The sequence below is a fragment of the Takifugu flavidus genome, chromosome 7, assembly GCF_003711565.1.
Source record: "Takifugu flavidus isolate HTHZ2018 chromosome 7, ASM371156v2, whole genome shotgun sequence".
Lineage (NCBI taxonomy): Eukaryota > Metazoa > Chordata > Actinopteri > Tetraodontiformes > Tetraodontidae > Takifugu > Takifugu flavidus.
Genome location: NC_079526.1, coordinates 3,454,007 through 3,473,491, shown reverse-complemented (window position 1 = coordinate 3,473,491; position 19,485 = coordinate 3,454,007). Strand labels below are relative to the sequence as shown.

The window sequence follows — 19,485 nt, the reverse complement described above, 5'->3', positions numbered from 1 at the left end:
GAATGCTCGTTTACAGCGTTGGTGGTTAATCAACCTCGAGAAGCAACTTTCAATACACGGAGTCATCGCGTGGATTTAAGCTAAACTGTTATTACAACCTGTTATTGTGGTGACCAGATCAACTGATTGTGTACCTGTAGCGTTCTGAATCCCCCACAATGTGCATTCTGGTCATATGACCCCATATGACATTAATGATTCAGTGAAAAACATGTACTTTAATTGCATTGTGTTTTGTTTTTCTTCATTAACTGGTGCCAGCCTGTTCTATTATATTTGGATGTTTATTTCTCAATTTGATATTAAGTCAATTTAGGTGGCAGGAAATTTTTAACAAAGTAACAAGATAAACAGGCTAAGAAATAAGAAAATACCCCACTGAGGGCAAATACACAAATGTGAATAAATCATGTTTGTTTTTTTTACATAAATTACTGTAATGTCTAAACCTGTCCATTCTCCCTCATAAAAATGTTGCGTGAAAGCCATTGCCTGAAGGTCTCCAGGTGAACCGGTCCCAGGTCTCTGCTTGTCTCAGTTTAACTGTCATATTTCACTTCTCAGAAAGCGCGCTCAAACACACCTCAGTCATACCCACGGAACACACCAACACAATAGCAACAGGTGACGAGCTGCATCTGGGCAGAGCTCAGCTACAATGAGTAATGGTTCATGTGTCATACTGTAACTATCATAATTTTGCTCTGAGGCCAACAGGCCTCACAGGAAACCAGTGCGAGGGGGTGTGACGCCAAACGCTGCAGCACATTTTCCTGGGTCACACAAATTAATGATCCATGTAAAATCAGAATTACAAACTAGTTACTGGACTTTGAGCCTGATGTAATCGGGCTAAAGTAACCGCCCCTTAGTTTTAAACAGTTCCCGTAATTACATGTTTTATTAGGCGTCATGAAAACCCGCGCAGACAGCTTAAATAAGATAATCAGTAAAAGCTGGATTTGCATTCAGACACAAGCTTTGTTCACCAGAGAAGCCGAACATCAAATATAATTCTCTCTATAGCAGAAACGTACAACATGGACAGCTGCGTTGGGCTAGTCTAACGTTGATGACACAGCATCTCAAAGCAGCTGTGCACCTGTGTACATAAGCTGATCTCCTTATTGACAAAGATGAATGAGTCCGTGCCAGTGTTTGCCAAAGCCACCAGCGGAGATTGCACTCCAGCCAATTACAGACCAGCGTACAGCCGCTATAAAACATGTGTACATGAGTAAAAACACTGATGTGTCCAACCTTTCATTAAAAAAAAAAGAAAAAAAAGACAGACAGTCTGCAGACACTGGTTTTCTGAGAGGAATGTTTACAGTGCGGCAAAAAAAAAAAGGGACAGTTTTACTTGTTTTACACCCTAAAGCATCAGTGGATGAGCGATGCCAGTCACAGTATTTTATATTCATGTCATAAATCAGATTCCTCGCACCACTTTATCGCGTTTCTTTTTGGTTCAGGTCAGATATCTTTAGATGGGAATGGAGATGATGGTTGGGAGCGGACCAATAGGGGGCGGGTTGTACTTCTCAACCCTCATCAGCCGCCGCAGAATATCCTCCCGGTCTCGGGGCCACCTGTAGATGTGCGTGTTCTGAAGCCAGCTGGGGACGTGGCACTGAGGAGCACAGGACGAGTGTGAGGGCATCGTTGTGAAACAGCTAGCAGCGAAGGGAGGACCGCCACCTCTGCATGTCCCCCCCTCTCCTGCGGTGGAGCTCAAAGCTTACCTTCGTAGCCCCGGGGAACAGGATGGGAATGAACCTGAAATTCTTGCTCCCATTCTGGATGAACTCATTCTGGAGCTGCATCACACAGACGTGCAAAAAATAAACAGAGGGCAGACGGAAAGGTGCACAATTCAGCCTCCATGGCTACAAACCTGTTTATGTATATAGACAGTGTTAAAAGTCCTCTCGTCGTTGGCCAGAAGAGGCGAGGCGGTCACCGTTTCATAGTACTTGGGGCTGATGATGATGATGATCAGATACCCCTTCTGTGTGAAGTACACAACACCCTTGTTACTACCGACGGCCCTCGTTTGCTGCCGTTTACCAGCGTTTGATGTTTTCACCTCGCTGAGGAAGCGCTCCATGAAGTCGATCTTGCTGATGCTCCTCAGCTGCTGCTCAAAAACATCAATCTGGAGACAAATGAAGGTTCCGGTCAGAAAACTGTAGACCTACATCATTAAAACAAACAAACAACCAAACATATCCATACATGCGTGTCAAAGCCGTTGTGTCGGAGCAGAGCGGCGAAGTTGATGACATCATTCACATGTTTTTCGTTGTCCGCCTCGTAGGTGATGAAAACCCGCCCTGGATTCCAACAAAGTCAATGAATGATGTTGATGGTATTCAGCGGTTCAGTAAATGATCCAACGATTAACTCTTACTCTGCTCCAGTGACAGCGGCGTGCTGTACGCGTGGTTGTTCTGCTTGGACGGAGATTTGTGACCCCTGCATGAGGTTAAAGTTCACATTTAGTCCGAGGGACCTGTGATGTCATCCAAGAGGCTCAAGTATGATCAAGATACTCACATTTGGGTGCATCCCAGTCCAGGAAGTAGGAAGTTACCTGGATCTAAAAGAGAAAAAAGAAACTAATATCTTATGTGTCCTAATTCCAGTTAGCTGTAAAGGTGGGCGTCCTGTTGGCTAAATCGCAGCAGACTTACAGCACGTATCGTTCGCTGGGTGGTGCTGCGGCCACGGGGGTTTGTTGGGCGCCGCTCTCCTGGAGAAGGCCTCTGCAGGGCACTGTGCACAGCAGCCAGCACCTTGAGGCGGGCACGAATATGGAGGCAAGTTGTGATGGCGCAGGTTTGCTGAAGGTGGGTTGGAGCACAGGGACAGAGGCTGTTCTAGGCTGCTCGTGTTCGTGCTGCCAGGCAGGGACAGAGACCTGCACCCCGACAGGCAGTCGCTTCCAGCAGAGCTGGGAAAATCCATCTGGCTCAAATAGGAAGGCAAGCTTTTGGGGTACCCCGACCAGCTGCTGGCAAAGCTCGGGTGGAGCCGGGAGCTGTTGGCCTGGCTGGGAAACGGAGTGGGTTGGCCGTAAGCAACAGCAAAGCTGTGGGAGGAGGGGTACGAGAAGTAGCTCGGGCCAGGCGGCTGGAGATTGAGGTAGTGACCGCGTTCCGCATCCTGGACCATCCCGAAGGACGAGTCATCTGCGAGGGTGGGATGTTCTGGATGGATGCTGTGGTCTGTCGGAATAAAGGTGGGGGCTGGCCTGCAGACATTGCTGGCTTCTTGCCCCAGAGTGCTCATGGTCTCGTCATGCTCTTCGGGCAGGTTGTAGTGACTTTCCAGGTACCTGCTCCAAGAAAAGCTCAGTCAAACACACGAGTCCAAGTAGGCTGGTTAGCAGAAGAGCTGCCAGAACAACTCCAGCGCACTGTGAGAGTGCCCTTGAGCAAGGCCCCTGTCCGGGGCTCACTCTGACACCTCAAAGACTGCATGTGCATTTGTTCTTCGCAAGTTCATGAACTAGTGTTTGTTTAAAAAACAGCAGTTTTCCCATCCTGGGGGATATAAATGTAGCATTATTCCTCCTCTGAATCCCGGGACACATGTCCTCTAACTTAGGGACATCTAGAAAAGCCGAATTGTGCGGCGTGACCATATCGACTTCCTACCCAGCAGCCCAAACATGAGCAGATCTCAACTCTCAACACCCATCAATTTAGAATTAAAACTAATATTAAACGCTTGTTTTACTGCTGTCTTCCACCAGAAAGCAGGGTCCGGAAGACAAAGGGCCGTTTTCTCACCTCTCTGGCGCTGAAGGAGCGGAGACCGACGTCGTCATCATCATGGGGCCCCTCCGACATCCATGTGTGTCCGCTGTGAGTGGCACCAAATATCTGCGGTGGACACATCAAAGTCTCAACAATATCATCCCAGAATTTACGCCTGCCCACGTTGCTGTCGCTGTGCTTTTTGATTCACACAGGAAGCCATTTAAAAACACGATAAAGTGTCTCCCACACAGGGGACTTTCCTTCAGCAGTTGACATTCTCACCCTCCTGAACGAAGTATATATTTATATATATAGTGTGTGAGAGAGAGAGATTTAAAACTACACTTTTTAACGCCATCAGTGGGAAAAAAGTTGCGTTTTACGCATTAGACACAAACATTCACCATCTCGTAGTTTGACACAAAATGGGACGCGTCATATTCAAATGTAATATGAAGTGAGGGCTGTAAAAGATTAGTTTGCCTTCCATAAAAGCCCTGTAAAGTTTTTTGTAAAGCCCTGTAAAGAAACGTAGCTTTCCGTGTATAACCTCTACACACAGCATTTATGACGTACACAACCACGATACAGTGATCCACGCCACTGAATTCAACTATACGCGTCATTTCGTGTTTAAAAATGAGATTACATGTTGATTATTGTCGCTAGTCCGTCTGTGAACAGATTACGTGCTGATTATTGTCGCTAGTCCGTCTGTGAACATGTCAATTTAAAAAGGTTTAAAACAAACACAAACCTCCAACAGGTGACGCAGCTTCTTCCGCGTCGTCAAATTTACTGTCACTCGTCCTAAACACGGCAGAGAAATGTTGCAACTCAGCTGTCGATCTTTTTAATGGCGACCGAAGCGCCTCCTCTGTTCAAACTCCACCTTTACGTTTTACTTTACACATCACGTCACTCACACGCAGTGAATTTCTAAGGGAATTCAAGCTGGTTTATTTTTGACACAGATCGAAGTCACCGTTTCAATTTTCAACCTTCCTCCCTCTGAAGTTATTGAAAGTCCCCTCACAACAACGTTCTGCGTCAAAATCAATGAGGCTGAGGGACTTTTCCTGGTTCTTCCTGATCCACCCATCACAGGTGACACTTTGCCCTGAATCGCCATTTCAGGCTAGCGGAATGAAGTTGACCAGTTGCCCCTCGCCTGCAGCTGGAGCTTACCCGCTTTGTCCAAATTTGGTTTTGAAGCAGCCCACATATTGCACAATCACATATTCTAACATAAAAGTTAACCAGGCACTGATTTCAATGGAGTCTTCTTAAAATTTAGAAAATAAGTGGTTAAAATCCTTGTCAGGTTCTTTAAAATGTCACACAATAGGATCACAGAAGACAGTGTTTACTAAAGAAAAAGTAGGAATTGTCCAGTGTGGACGTTTCGTTGCTTGAAGAAGCAGACTTCCAACCAGGCCGTCGTCATGGCGCCAGCGTGTGGGTAACGCCGCACCAAATCCTTTAGTTCCTGTTAATGCAAATCAAAACAGATTAAAAAAAATAAAAGCTGCTACCGGGCTCTTCATTCATACGAAAACAGAAAGACCCACAGGAAACATCAAAGCTTACCTGCGTGTGGACACTGTTGTCCACTGTGTGCGTGACCTCAGGAGCTCCTCCACGTCTCCATCAGAAGTGCTGCAGCTAAGGCGTCAAACACTTGATGCATGGGAGGCGAAGCATGAAAAAGATATGTGATAAGATAGCGGGCCGGTCGCTTCCTCTCTGATGCTAGCAGGTTGTAGAAAAACACGTGGACTCCTCTCATGAAACTGGGCAGCTTTGCGGAGCCCCGAGGAACAGGCCAGCAGCCAGATGCCGCCTCTTGTGTGTCCTCACTCACGCTGCTTGAGCTCTGCGTGTGTGGCGATGCCGAGGTGGTTCCCTGGTGTGTTTTGCCGTCCTGCTGTGATCGTATCTGCCAGCTGAGTTAAGATCAAACCTGCACCCTTCAGAAAACAACAGCTCTCGCTATCCTTAGCAGACAAATAGCAAAGATACATGAAGGTGGGGATGCCTCTGGAAGCCAGGTGCTTCCTGATGAGCCTCTGTGTCCGATCTGAGGGAGATGCACACTCGCTTTGGGAAGGGGGAGGGAGAGAGAGAACTGAGAGGCTTAAAATATTAGAAATATTAGCTCATTTTTTTGCTGCCTGGAATGAATCATGAACGCCTGTAAATCCTTCCAACAGCTTTTCAGCAACTGCTTGTGCCTCCAGTTAAGCCACGCCCACCACGACGCAGTCTCCCTGTTTACCGACTGCACAGGGAGGTCTACACACTCCGGGTTGTGAGCTTGAGTTTCGTACCTTTGCTCTCCTTAGATGCCACGTTAATCGTCTTCAGACCTTTGTCCAGAGCGCTCAGATGAATCCCAGACCGACTTACGTGATCTTGGCCATCTGATCTGGACTGTTTGTCATCTATGGGGAAGAACAACACATTCCCTACATCCAAATCTGAAAGAGACATTAAGTTGGCACATTAGGGGGCTTCACAGGTGTATGATGTATAACTGATAACAAACCTTTCACCTAGCCTGCCAGTTCATACTGCTAACGTGGTTCGTCGGATCTCATTTCCAGGGCTGTAAACAAGCCTCCATTGCCCCAACAGCCTGAGTTGTCAACAAAATAAACCCCAACATAAATTCCCAAAGCAGTATTTGTGACCACGCTGCCTGTAATAATATAAGCCCGTGCAGATCTGCATAGCAACACAGTGGATGATGATGGCGTCCCCCTCAGTGCTGTGAGGATGAGTGACATCCCCCAGGACGTAATGGATGCCCAATTCTGTCGAGCCCACATTGCCTAACCTTTCTTCTGTTTCTGCTTCTTCTTCACTGTCCGCAGGTGGCAGTGACTGTGTTCTGTAGCCACATGACTCCCAGCATGCCATTCTGCATGATAAGAAGATATGCTCTCAGGATCTACGGCTCAGTGAGATCCTCCTGAAATTGGTCTGTTCTGGGAAGTTTTGAAAGCCTGCAAACCTCACGTCTTAAGGGGCGAGACGTGCACAGTGAGAAAGATGAAGGTGGGAGTGGTGCAACTGGGAAGAGTGACCAACATGAGCCCAAGCGGCGATTGCTAACAGAGTTTTGTGCTAACCAAGCCTTTTAATAGGAAGTGGTCCATAAGACCTTAAGTACCACCAGTGGGGCATATTAGAATGATCCTCAGTTTATCTACTGTTGAACTACCGGTACTGTGGGGGAACCTTCTGAGGGACAGCCTACATCTAGCCCTCATGAAAGTCACCAACGACATCCTCCTCTCCTCAGACTCTGGCCTCCTCATAGCTTCACCACGCTTGACGTTACTGCAGCCATAACGATTTTCTGATGGTTGCTTTGTGTTCTAGGTACCTCACAAAAGGTTCTCTTTACTTCGATTAAGGAAGGTCTCCTGAAAAGCACTATACAAATAAAATGTACTACTAATATCCTCCCTAATATTAGAGTCCTGCCCTCACAAAAAGGTCTGGCACAAAAATGTGAAGAAAAAAAAACTTTATCTCTCAAGTTTTTTGTTTTTTTTTAAATTTATTTTATTTGTTTTTTAGTATTCTTACACCACAAACTAGAAAATCTTGAAAACATGATAAAAATTTACACTACTCTCAAAGAAACATGACAAAAACGTACCCTGTTACGTTGACGTTTAGCTTATAGCTGCGCATAATAAAAGTACCACAGTGATGCCAATTGGGCTTCCGCTGCTCATACTGACGTGTTGAGTTCGTCTGAAAACTGCCACTGTTCTCTCCAGACTTCATCATCAATAATGACACTTGAGGTGGGCGGGGAGGCGCATTAAGCGGACACTGCAAGGCCTCATCTGGATCCTCTCTACTTTTGTTTTCTTTGCTTGAAAACTAAAAGGACCTAAGCTGGCTTCCTCATAGCTTCGTCTGCAGGAATCATAAACAGGAGTATTTAAAAACAATGACAATAACGGACACACAGTATCTAAAGACGGCAGAATTCATTTCCTAAAACTGGGGTTTTATTACGCCGCTGCTTTATTAAAGCTACGTCAGCCCTATAAAACACCAGGCACGTTTGCTTTGTCTGTGCTCTAGAAGGATGGCGGAGACAATATCAGCTCCGACTCCGCCACAGCTCCGGCATTCTGGAGCACAGCGCAGCACGTGCACAGAATGGACCCGCACTTTTAAAATATATTTGCATGTAAAATAAACCCAACACACAATAAATAATCCATCAGCTTGACATTTGTATTGAAATAAAGGAATCGCAAATAGTGGAGGCACACAGACTCAACGGGAACAGATTATTCGTAATAATGCCTCCTTCTGTGGCTCCTTTATACACTACAAAGTGGTAATGTTGAGCGATTCTGTGTGAATTATTAAAGCACCCCGACACGTTCTTCCCGTCTTTAGTGAATGCAGAACAGTAGCAGAATAGTAACCTTAACTGTTCAATGAATTTTAAGCCCATTGACTTGGTAACGCAGACCCCAGATTCTATCTGCTGCTGGTGGAGGTCAACCACATTGACGCACTCGTCGTATGCACAACGTTCCTTGCAGAAGTCGGTGCGTTTCAAGTGTATCAAGTGAATATCACAATAACACAATATTGATATCATGATAGCAGCTTCCTTCATCTTTCTTCCCTGCAGTACATGAACATGACCCCAAACACAATTGGGTTTTGTGTAGAATGGTCAATATTTGCATCCCGCTACCACAACAACCCAACATGTCCTTTCAATTAGACACCGGATCAAATGAAAAAACCTTTCTAAAAGGGGCGAATTTGTAATTGAGTCCTAATTCCTTATGTATAGCCCACCGTCTCAGTATGGTAAAGATATGTAATAAATATTAACTCATCACACTAATCTGGAATTTTAAACTGGGAGAAATAGATGAGATGTGAAACCCATTCAGTTTTCACTCTTAACTGACGTTATCATTGATCATCCAGTGTCCATTCGACACAAAGCACCTTGCATTTATAAGTTCTACACTGAAAAGGTTGCTACTGTTGAGACTGTGTGTCAGCTTTAGAGACTAAGACCACATGAGATCCCTTTGGTGGATCTTACACAAATGATCAAAAATAGAGAACAGGGTAAGAGAAAATAAGCCTACTTTTTGTTGTTTATCTTCTTCTGCACATTACGCCTCTTTGCTGTTGGCTCATCTCTTTCTTGAGACTCCACATATTTCCTCTTCTTGGGATTCTTTATAGTTAAAGAGTGTACAACAAAAGGAGAAACAAAAGGAAAACTTTAAACATCTATAATTTTCTTCTATATTCTCTAAAACAGGGGTGCTCAATACACCAATCATCCGTCCCGTCACTTGATTGATATACAGGGCAGCCAGTCAGATGGTATCTGAATTCTTTTGACACTTATGTCACTGGGCATGCACAAACAATGGCTCTAAGTGCAGCAAAGCTAACAAGCTAGTCAGTTTGTTACCACTAATTTTTCGTTTTCGTTATTTTCTCTCAAACTTCAGAAAGGCTATAAAAATGAGCAGGGGAGCTGGACCAATTAAGAAGAATCAAACTTTGTTACAGAATGGGAGGAGGACTTTTTTTCACAATGACATTTTCAAAGTGCGTTTGCCTCATCTGCCAGTCTACCATCGCAATACAAAAGGAGGTAAATGTGGGGCGGCATTTTCGGACTGTTCATGGAAAATACACCAAATTCCTGCCGAAAAGCGAGCTGAGAAAGAGAAAGGGGAAGGAACTAAAGCCCCAGTTTTAGGGACAGCAGTCATTTATCACAATGGAAAAAATGTACAGAGTTAATTATGTTGTGTTGTGCAACATATGTGGTTATGCAACGTACATCAATATAAATTGTAGGAATCCTCAATATATTTCTAAAAAAATATAATAGGTTCATCATTTTGGTCATTTCATAAGTAGCTGAAAAAGTGTGAGCACCCCTGCTCTAAAAGAACAAATGGTTGAGCCCAGACAATACTTTACACGATCAAATAAAGGCAGCAGCAATAATGTGCTGAGGATAAAGACGACACTTACAACAGTCCTCTGGCGCAGAGTTCGACTCCCTTTTGATTCAAGGAACTCAGCCATCCATTCTTTCATTACCATTTGAAACAGCACTTTGTCTGCAGCACTGGGAACCTTACTATAATCTTTCCCTTCAAAGTAGTACAAGTGATCTGAAAGATGAGACAACAGAGAAGAGTAAACAAAGGAAGTCCATTAGCTAGTCGGGACAGGGGGAAATGGTGTAAACCAAAAACAAGAAAACATACTCTGCCCAGAGCTGGAGCATTCCTCTTCCTCTGAGGAGGATGACAACCGCCTGGTTAAATCCTCATCCACCCACTGACCATCACGGGATGGTCCCAAGATCTTCTCCAGGTTGAGTTTTTGTACAGAGCTCTGTTCTGATGACAAGAGCTTATCCAGACCAAACGTCAAGATCTCGCTGAGCTGAAGAGGATCAGACGCATTAAAAGTCACAACTGAGCTCCCTGTAATCATCAACGTGTTGAATTCAGTGAATAATTGTGTGAATTCATCAACCTGCAATCCAGCAGAAGCTGACTCAGCCTGCTCCAGCAAAGAGAACCGTCCATCCTCGATGACCGTTTTGGTGAGGTTCAACTTGGACACAGCTCTGCAGTACATTATTTCCTCCACAGTGTCTCTCCCGATAAGGCGGATAATTTTTACAGGTCTAGAATTTGTTACAGTTTTGATATTTTAGACTTTAGATTGTGAGAGTAGATTTTAATAAAATGCTCCATGTCAGGCTGAGGTCTAGCCGGGGTTGACAAACTATTTAGATACAACTATGTATCTCTAACTATTGTTAGTCATGAGCGTCACCTGTTCTGTCCAATCCTGTGGCAGCGTGCAGCCGCCTGCAGGTCATTGTGAGGGTTGAAGTCACTGTCTATGAAGACGACCGTATCGGCAGCTGTGAGATTCAGGCCCACTCCCCCTGCAAAAGACTTTTTTTCTTAATAAGGCATTTAAAAACTCTTCAACTGCTCTTTGTTCAAGATTTCCACACCAACAATTACAATCTCCGGCATGTAATCCGGTTTGTCTCTGTAAAGGCTGTTGGTCTTATTTACACAAGAGTATCAAACGGCTCTAATCTCATCCCCCATCTCTCAACTACTGGTGCGGCCTCTGCTCTTACATTTAAAAATTCACAGCACTTTACAGGAGTTATGATGACTCAAAACAGTAGAGTATGCTCAAAATATGAAAGATGGATGATGTATACTGTATAATAAGGTTAGGATTTCACTCTAAATGTGGTACAAATTCATTCAAATGTATTGTATGACTCAGTTTAGGATTTAATTTACCTGCTTTGGTGCTGAGCAGAAATGCAAAGATGTCATTGTTGCTGAAGTTTTTCACTGCTTGGTCTCGATCCTCCCCACGGATGGACCCATCCAGACGCTCATAGCTGTAATCTGTGATAAACACAAAGTTGTAAGAGGGGAAAAAACAGAGAACCGAGAAGCTGGAGTTTGTTCAAGTTAAAAAATAAATACAGATTAACCAGAACCAGTAGTATAGTTTAGTCTGGGATGCATAACATCCCTCCTTGGCGGAGATAACAAAATTTGAATCAAAAACCTGAGCTTTCCTTTTTACCTTTGTACTCCATGTAATCCTCAACTATGTCCAGCATCCTCGTCATCTGAGAGAACAGAAGGACTCGGTGGCCTCTTCAACAGCAAAAATGAAAAGGAAAAAAAAAATTAGCTCAGAATATCACCAGGGGGAGCCAAATCACACGCAGATGAGTGAACTAACTTTTTGTGAAGGACACTCAGGATGTTGTTCAAAAGGGAAAGTTTACCGCTGGCTTCAATGAGATGCTCCCCCATCTCAAAAGGTTCTGGTTCCACCCCTAAAAACACATCAGAGAACGATAACATCTCAGCATGGTTTCAGCATTGCCTCTAGTTGCACTGGGAACCTACAATGTGTCTCACCGTCAAACAAGTAGGGATGGTTTACGCATTTTCTCAAGTTTATCAAGATGTTCAGAAGCCGGTTCTTGTGGCCATGATCATTTTGAAATGCCTCTAAAAACAAAAATGCAATATGATCTCATAAATTTATATAAATATTTTACTCCCACCATAAGACAGCCTGTATAGACCACAGTACAGGAGAGTGAACACATCTCACCCAGATCTTTCATCAGAACGGCCTTGTAGTATTTCTTCTGAAGTGCAGTCATGCCATGATAGATCACCAGCTCCATCTTATTTGGTACTTCAACGTCCACTTCTCCCTTGACTCTACGAAGCAGAAAAGGCTCCAGGCGCTCCTGCAGCTCAGCAGCTGCATACAGAGTAACAGGTACATGCCAAGTCAGGGGTAATTGTACTTATCAAACTTTGTATACAATAAAAAAACTACATACATTAAACTATACCATCTCTCTCTTTGTACTCAAAGTCTTAAAGTAATGTAGAATATCCATTATTTCAGTCAGCTTACCAAGAGCAGGCTGGTGTTGTAGATTAGAGTACGATGTGATGAAATTATCTGTGTTATCTGCTTTAAAGGTTGTGGGCTGAATGAAGTTCAGTAAGGAGTAGAGCTCCTGCAGGTTGTTCTGAATGGGTGTCCCGGTCAACAGGAGCCTGAACTTCACTGAGAACTGCACGGATGTAAAACAGAGAGGAAGGTTTGAAAACTCTTTAAAGATACAAAGACATAAAGAAGTTTCAGTTTTAAGATGCAGCTCATCACCGCTTTTAAGGATTGGTGCAGTTTTGAAAACTGATTCTTCAGCCGGTGTGCTTCGTCTACAACAAGCACTGCCCACGTGAACCTGAGGAGCAGAAAAGACAAGTAGGTTTAAATGTTGTTATAGCTTCAGAATAATTCACAAAGTTTAATTGCCACAACACACCTTCTCAAGAACGAAGCATCCTTGAGACAAAGCTGTGAATCAAACATACATACTGATAAAAGTCTATTTCAATATTCTGTAAATTATAAGATTAAACTTTTATCATTGCATAAACCACTGACCTCATATGTAGTGAGCAGAACGTCAAACCTCTGTGAGTCCATTTCTGTCTGAAGTTCAGCCCGTCTCGCTTTGTCACCTTTGTAACACAGTACCTTCAGGGAGGGGGCAAATCTGGAATCAAACACATCACAATTAAGGTTTTATACCTGTAGTCCAGAGCGTGAGATAAATATCAACAGAGCAGATTATGGGAAAAAAAACAACATATGTGAATGTAACCCTACTTGAACTCCTTTCTCCAGTTCTCTAGAACAGACAGTGGACTCAGCACCAAGAACGGACCCTTGTTCCGAAGTGCTCCAGACACATATAGCAACAGAGAGACCGCCTGTTGATAGATTATAATGTGTTACCATGTATGACAACGTTATAGGCAGAAGCTAACACATTTGATAACTGATAACACCAAACACCTGAGGAAAAAACAATGTTATTGGATTTTATAAAATTTCACAGACAAGAGAAAAATCAGTGATTACAGTACAAACAACAATATCAGTAATAATAATAGTTGTAGTAACAAGATGTGGCCAGTAGTCGGTCAGAAACGGAAAGGAGAGCTCATCTGATTGGTGGTAGGTTTAGTGGACGTTATTAAAAGCTACATATGCCTAAAACATTGTTCTTGAGGTGAAAAAATAAATACTTCGTCAGAGATCATACCTGGCATGTCTTGCCTAAACCCATCTCATCCGCTAAAATGCATCCCCGCTGTTTCTGGAAACACTTTGATAACCACTGGACACCATCCAGTTGGTAAGACTTCAGCTGGATCCCTGTGAGGAGAATAATATTTGCACTTATATTGTAAATGCAATTTTAAACTAACTACGGGCTACTACGGAATTTTGACAGACAAAAAAACCAACTTTTTAATTAAGTTTAGCACTGTCTGCGGCCTTATTAAAAAAATGAAGTCATAAGTCAAAAGAGCAGCTCCTTACCCCTTAAACCCCACCTCTCCAAGGCGCTCTGATTGAACATTTCGTTTCACTTCCGGAACGTGTCACGTGAGTGTCACGTCACAGGGCCGCGCGGTCTTCAAATCTACAAATAGATATAAACAAACGCATTTATCGATATATCGCAAGCAAAATAGGTTCCTTATAAAATGTTCACATGTTAAATTGAAGGATGTAGTTAATACTGTATCTGTATGCTCACGATTGGTTCGCCAAGATGTAGTGAATAAAATATCGATATTCGGTGACGGAGTTCGATATCGGCTTCGAATCACAAACTAGTTGCTCTAGAAGGGGGGCCACGCAGCAACGTTCTCTTTTGCAATTTTGAATTATTTTAAATTAGATTAATACTTTATCTCTCTCTGTGCGACGCAGCCACTACTGTTTCAACGAAGCATATATTGCTTATGGCCTCAATGATCTTTCTTTGATCATTTCTCCTTCATCTAATGGCTTTGATCCCACGTAAGAACAGGCTTTTATGTTGCTCAAAGTAACGAGAACGTTAAAGTAAATACACCTATGTGCTTTTGCATATTTTGTTTGTATTTAGTAAAACATAATGTTTATCTGTACATATCATAAATTTCTATTAAAATATCCCAAAGTTCTATTGTGTATGCTGCCAATGAATTGACCACATTGTAGTGAATAAAATACAATACCGATATTCGGTGACGGAGTTCGATAGCGGCTTCGAATCACAAACTAGTTGCTCTAGAAGGGGGGACCATGCAACAACGTTCTCTTTTGCAATTTTGAATTATTTTAAATAAGATTAATTCTTTATCTCTCTGTGCGACGCAGCCACTGCTGTTTCAACGAAGCATATATTGCTTATGGCCTCAATGATCTTTCTTTGATCATTTCTCCTTCATCTAATGGCTTTGATCCCACATAAGAACAGGCTTTTAGGTTGCTCAAAGCAACGAGAACATTAAAGTAAATATGCCTGTGTTTTTGCATATTTTGTTTGTATTTAGTAAAACATAATGTTTATCTGTACGTATCATAAATTTCTATTAAAATATCCCAAAGTTCTATTGTGTATGCTGCCAATGAATTGTCCAGATTAAGGCTTTTTGTAATTTATTGGTAGTTTTCTTTGACTGATGATGACCTCAGTACTTTTGCTGAACATATAGACACAAAATGACCTACTTGACCACAGAGAATACATAAAATCCACTGCTGATGATTCCAATGCTCCCTTGGTGTAAGTCAAATGCTGCCCGCTCTTATGGGTTTCAGAATGTCCCTGCTTGGCTATAGTGACTGACTTGTCAAAGTTGGGCAGTTGACTGGGTTTTATTGTAGTGCTGCCCCTCTAAGCAACAAGGAAGAAGACGCCTCTGATTTGCCACCAGCCAACCACATCATCACTGCCGTAATCATCCATGTATCAGCTCTCAGCTTCTCAAAAGAGAGTTTTTACTCACTGAAGAAACAGTGACATCCCTGTTGTGTGTTGCTTAAGAATCCCTTTGATTCTTCCAAAATGCCATAATTCAGAGGCAAACTTGCACTGCATCCGCAGCTTGGCTAGACCATACCCTCACTGGTAGAAACTCGACCCAGATGCAGCACACTAACAGTGGAGGTGTAATTGATACAAAATTTTATTGAACAAATGTCCAGTTCACAGAAAGATGTAAAAGTAATTCCAAAAGAATCCTCTTTTCGACAGGGAGAATATATCCGAAGTTGGGAAAATCATGTAGACAGAACCAGGAGCAGGAGAGATTAGGTCAGGCAAAAAACAAAGTGGTATACTTGGGCAGAGACCAGACTGGCAAGGCCAGAAACAGGCAGGGTTGTTACTGGGAATTGAATCCAAAAATCAATGTTCGAAAATCAGAGATCGAGCCTCAAATAACCTGGCCAAAAGAGTGTTGAATTCTGGGGCTAGATGGGCTGAAGACTGGGGGAGAGTCACACGTGTGCTAGATTGCCTTGATTAAAGAGGAGCAGACTGACAGGTGATGATGAGTATGATGAAAAACCAGAATCCACTGAAAAACGGATCATTAAAAATTGACATTTGCATCAGCCTGCTGAAGAAAATTTCTCAGCATATTGATGCCAAACTTTCCTAGATTAAGTAATAAGTTACTGTGTGACATTATACCAAGAGAGGACATTAAATAGATTAGTTCTTCATGTTCACATAGTCTTTACATGGTTCCTATGTTAATCGGGCTCTTGTTTTAAGATTAAAAATTAATTTTGTGTAGACAATTTAAGTTTATTTTATACAATTTGTTATTTGTTGTAAAAGTAAATATAAATAGTATATTACAACAAAGAATCATTCTAGATTAAGCTCAAGTTTCTGCACATTTTTGTTTAAGATAATTTTTTTGTCAATGCTTTTTAGTATTAAAAGAATGCAAGTGCCTAGTTTTGATCTGACCCCTAGGAATACTATTGCCTATCCCTATTGCACTTTTTTGTTTCCATTTGTCTTATCCCCTCTGATGGAGAGAGGTCTGATGGTTCATCGGTTAATGGTAATTTTAATAACTGATATTGTTGCAATTAAAACAAGACAAATTATATCATAATGTGTCTGTGGTTTTTTTTCTTTGTGCAACTCAGTCATTTTCATTGGTCCAAATGAAGTGCACTAACTCAGTGAACACAATATCAAGGACCTGTCCCAATAACTGCCCAACCCTAATGGTCAGACTATTACTTGTGGTGGGTATTTATGCACTGTGAAGTAACCATAAAAATAACCTTCCACCCGTAACTTCAGATGTGGCCTTTAGACAAACTCAACCCCATAAACCAATTCCAAAGGGAACTTGCACAGACATTGGATCACAACTACAGGGTGATCCCCGATTTTTCACTGCCTGGTTCATAAACTGTGACAAAAAGAGAGGGAGGGGAGTTCAAGTATTCTAAAACAATTTAATTACAAAACATGAGCAAACCAATTGTGTGACGAATCAGTAGTGTGCATGTGTGCAATATGGCAGCAAAAAACACAACAGCCGTGCCAATGACAATGCCAATGAGGATTTTTTCAAAGTTATTATCCCTGCAACCACAACGGATGAAAATGACCATGAACACAATTTGGGTTTTTTTCATATAACTATCAATATTTGCATCCCACTACCACAACAACCAAACATGTCCTTTCAAATAGCCACTGGATCATATTAAAAAAAACTTTTGAAATGGAAAAAATATGTAATTGAGCCCTAATTCTTTAGGTATATCCCACTGTCTTGGTATAGTAAACATGTAACAAATATAAACTCCACTAATTTGTAGTTTTTCACAGGGAGAAATACATGAGATTTGTAACCCATTCAGTTTTTACCCATTAATGACATTGTGATCAGCAAGTGTCTACTCAACACAAAACACCATGCATGTAGGAGGTTCTACACACTTAAAGGGCTACTACTGTTGTGACTGTTTGTGTGTTGACGGAGGCTAAATACCAGTGTCAGATAAAGTGGCTCAATATTTTCTGTTCTCATTTTTGGGCTCCTTGGGGGATCTAACATAAATTACCAGAAATAGATAATAGGATAAGAGAATTAAAGCCTACATTGTGTGGTATTTCTTCTTCTTCTTCTTCACTTCAGGCCTCTTGGCTGTTGGCTTATGTTTTGTTTGAAACTGCACATATTTCTTCCGACTGGGAATTGTCAAAGTTAAAGACTGTGAAACAAAAGAAAAAACAAAAGGAAAAATGTAACCATGTACAATTTTCTTTTATATTCTTTTAACGACAAATGATTGACAATACTTTACACGATCAAATAAAGGCAGCAGTAATAATGTGCTGAGGATCAAGACGACACTTACAACAGTCTTCTGGCGCAGAGTTCGACTCCCTGTTGCTTCAACGAACTCAGCCTTTTGTTCTTTCATTACCTTTTGAAACACCACTTTGTCTGCAGCACTGGGAACCTTACTATAATCTTTCCCTTCAAAGTAGTACAAGTGATCTGAAAGATGAGACAACAGAGAAGAGTAAACAAAGGAAGTCCTTTAGCTTGTTGGGACAGGGGGAAATGGTGTAAACCAAAAACAAGAAAACATACTCTGCACAGAGCTGGAGCATTCCTCTTCCTCTGAGGAGGATGACAACCGCCTGGTTAAATCCTCATCCACCCACTGACCATCACGGGATGGTCCCAAGATCTTCTCCAGGTTGAGTTTTTGTACAGAGCTCTGTTCTGATGACAAGAGCTTATCCAGACCAAACGTCAAGATCTCGCTGAGCTGAAGAGGATCAGACGCATTAAAAGTCACAACTGAGCTCCCTGTAATCATCAACGTGTTGAGTTCAGTGAATAATTGTGTGAATTCATCAACCTGCAATCCAGCAGAAGCTGACTCAGCCTGCTCCAGCAAAGAGAACCGTCCATCCTCGATGACCGTTTTGGTGAGGTTCAACTTGGACACAGCTCTGCAGTACATTATTTCCTCCACAGTGTCTCTCCCGATAAGGCGGATAATTTTTACAGGTCTAGAATTTGTTACAGTTTTGATATTGTAGACTTTAGATTGTGAGAGTAGATTTTAATAAAATGCTCCATGTCAGGCTGAGGTCTAGCCGGGGTTGACAAACTATTTAGATACAACTATGTATCTCTAACTATTGTTAGTCATGAGCGTCACCTGTTCTGTCCAATCCTGTGGCAGCGTGCAGCCGCCTGCAGGTCATTGTGAGGGTTGAAGTCACTGTCTATGACGACCGTATCGGCAGCTGTGAGATTCAGGCCCACTCCCCCTGCAAAAGACTTTTTTTCTTAATAAGGCATTTAAAAACTCTTCAACTGCTCTTTGTTCAAGATTTCCACACCAACAATTACAATCTCCGGCATGTAATCCGGTTTGTCTCTGTAAAGGCTGTTGGTCTTATTTACACAAGAGTATCAAACGGCTCTAATCTCATCCCCCATCTCTCAACTACTGGTGCGGCCTCTGCTCTTACATTTAAAAATTCACAGCACTTTACAGGAGTTATGATGACTCAAAACAGTAGAGTATGCTCAAAATATGAAAGATGGATGATGTGATGTATATAATAAGGTTAGGATTTCACTCTAAATGTGGTAAAAATTCATTAAAATGTATTGTATGACTCAGTTTAGGATTTAATTTACCTGCTTTGGTGCTGAGCAGAAATATAAAGATGTCATTGCTGCTGAAGTTTTTCACTGCTCGGTCTCGATCCTCCCCACGGATGGACCCATCCAGACGCTCATAGCTGTAATCTGCATGATAATCACAAGAGCAAAGTTGTAAGAGTAAAAAACAGTGATTAAACTTTTGAATGCCAAAAGTTAAAACTTTTGGAATGCCAAAAAGTTTGCCAAAAGTTTAATTGGAGTATTTTGGAATCATAACTTTTTTTCTTTTTTTTTTTTTTAAAAAAAGCACTGCTACTTGCTCCTTTATGAACAGTACAAAAATACTCTCAAGGTCAGTAAAGCTTTTGTGATAAAAATCTGATCTTTGTTTTTTTCACCCATGTACTCCATGTAATCCTGAACTATGTCCAGCATCCTTGTCATCTGAGAGTACAGGAGGACCCGATGACCACTTCACGAGCAAACATGAAGAGAAAACGAGAAAGAGAGAAAGAAAATTGACTCAAACTGCCACTAAGTAGAGCCAAATCACACGCAGATGAATAAAGTAACTTTTTGTGAAGGACACT

At 42.2% G+C, this 19,485-nt stretch overlaps 3 protein-coding genes across 8 annotated transcripts; all 3 read right to left on the bottom strand.

Annotated features, from left to right (window-relative positions):
- Nucleotides 1–265: 265 nt before the first annotated feature.
- Nucleotides 266–4,660, bottom strand: traf3ip2l (TRAF3 interacting protein 2-like). Its single transcript, XM_057038015.1, has 10 exons — nt 4,525–4,660; nt 3,798–3,890; nt 2,697–3,340; nt 2,560–2,602; nt 2,414–2,478; nt 2,239–2,336; nt 2,090–2,158; nt 1,898–2,011; nt 1,746–1,820; nt 266–1,633 (listed from the first exon to the last, which is right to left on the bottom strand). The coding sequence occupies exons 2-10, from the start codon at nt 3,839–3,841 to the stop codon at nt 1,487–1,489; spliced, it is 1,299 nt and encodes a 432-aa protein (XP_056893995.1). The 5' UTR covers nt 3,842–3,890; nt 4,525–4,660; the 3' UTR covers nt 266–1,486.
- Nucleotides 4,661–4,703: 43 nt separating this feature from the next.
- On the bottom strand, nt 4,704–17,474 carry LOC130528522 (chromodomain-helicase-DNA-binding protein 1-like). Of its 6 annotated transcripts, none has more exons than XM_057038010.1 (22): nt 17,362–17,474; nt 13,773–13,875; nt 13,492–13,604; nt 13,053–13,156; nt 12,828–12,939; nt 12,706–12,737; nt 12,543–12,624; nt 12,288–12,450; nt 11,973–12,128; nt 11,774–11,866; nt 11,592–11,688; nt 11,430–11,503; nt 11,135–11,245; nt 10,644–10,758; nt 10,338–10,491; nt 10,064–10,244; nt 9,825–9,967; nt 8,915–9,006; nt 6,098–6,405; nt 5,790–5,867; nt 5,358–5,706; nt 4,704–5,256 (listed from the first exon to the last, which is right to left on the bottom strand). In XM_057038010.1, exons 2-19 carry the CDS (start codon nt 13,810–13,812, stop codon nt 6,336–6,338), a joined length of 1,932 nt encoding a protein of 643 aa, XP_056893990.1. In that variant the 5' UTR covers nt 13,813–13,875; nt 17,362–17,474; the 3' UTR covers nt 4,704–5,256; nt 5,358–5,706; nt 5,790–5,867; nt 6,098–6,335. The 6 variants fall into 6 exon arrangements, with proteins under 6 accessions (XP_056893990.1, XP_056893992.1, XP_056893989.1 ...); XM_057038012.1 differs by having other exon boundaries at nt 6,098–6,247; XM_057038009.1 differs by having other exon boundaries at nt 5,790–6,405.
- On the bottom strand, nt 16,746–19,448 carry LOC130528524 (chromodomain-helicase-DNA-binding protein 1-like). Its single transcript, XM_057038016.1, has 7 exons — nt 19,294–19,448; nt 18,929–19,039; nt 18,441–18,552; nt 18,135–18,288; nt 17,861–18,041; nt 17,622–17,764; nt 16,746–17,474 (listed from the first exon to the last, which is right to left on the bottom strand). The coding sequence occupies exons 1-7, from the start codon at nt 19,337–19,339 to the stop codon at nt 17,358–17,360; spliced, it is 864 nt and encodes a 287-aa protein (XP_056893996.1). The 5' UTR covers nt 19,340–19,448; the 3' UTR covers nt 16,746–17,357.
- Nucleotides 19,449–19,485: the final 37 nt, after the last annotated feature.

Bases quoted from the DNA above. Each gene is read 5' to 3' on its own strand.
- LOC130528522 (XM_057038008.1), bottom strand. From the start codon at position 13,812: ATGTTCAATCAGAGCGCCTTGGAGAGGTGGGGTTTAAGGG. The intron at 12,940-13,052 runs GTAGGGTTACAT...GTTTGATTCCAG, and splicing joins AACTGGAGAAAGGAGTTCAA to ATTTGCCCCCTCCCTGAAGG. The intron at 12,625-12,705 runs GTGTGTTGTGGC...TCTGCTCCTCAG, and splicing joins GATGCTTCGTTCTTGAGAAG to GTTCACGTGGGCAGTGCTTG.
- traf3ip2l (XM_057038015.1), bottom strand. From the start codon at position 3,841: ATGATGATGACGACGTCGGTCTCCGCTCCTTCAGCGCCAGAGAG. The intron at 2,159-2,238 runs GTATGGATATGT...ATTTGTCTCCAG, and splicing joins ACAACGGCTTTGACACGCAT to ATTGATGTTTTTGAGCAGCA. The intron at 2,012-2,089 runs GTGAAAACATCA...TACTTCACACAG, and splicing joins TGGAGCGCTTCCTCAGCGAG to AAGGGGTATCTGATCATCAT.
- LOC130528524 (XM_057038016.1), bottom strand. From the start codon at position 19,339: ATGACAAGGATGCTGGACATAGTTCAGGATTACATGGAGTACATGG. The intron at 18,289-18,440 runs GTGACGCTCATG...AACAAATTCTAG, and splicing joins CACAGGATTGGACAGAACAG to ACCTGTAAAAATTATCCGCC. The intron at 17,475-17,621 runs GTAAGTGTCGTC...TTTGTTTCACAG, and splicing joins CTCTGCGCCAGAAGACTGTT to TCTTTAACTTTGACAATTCC.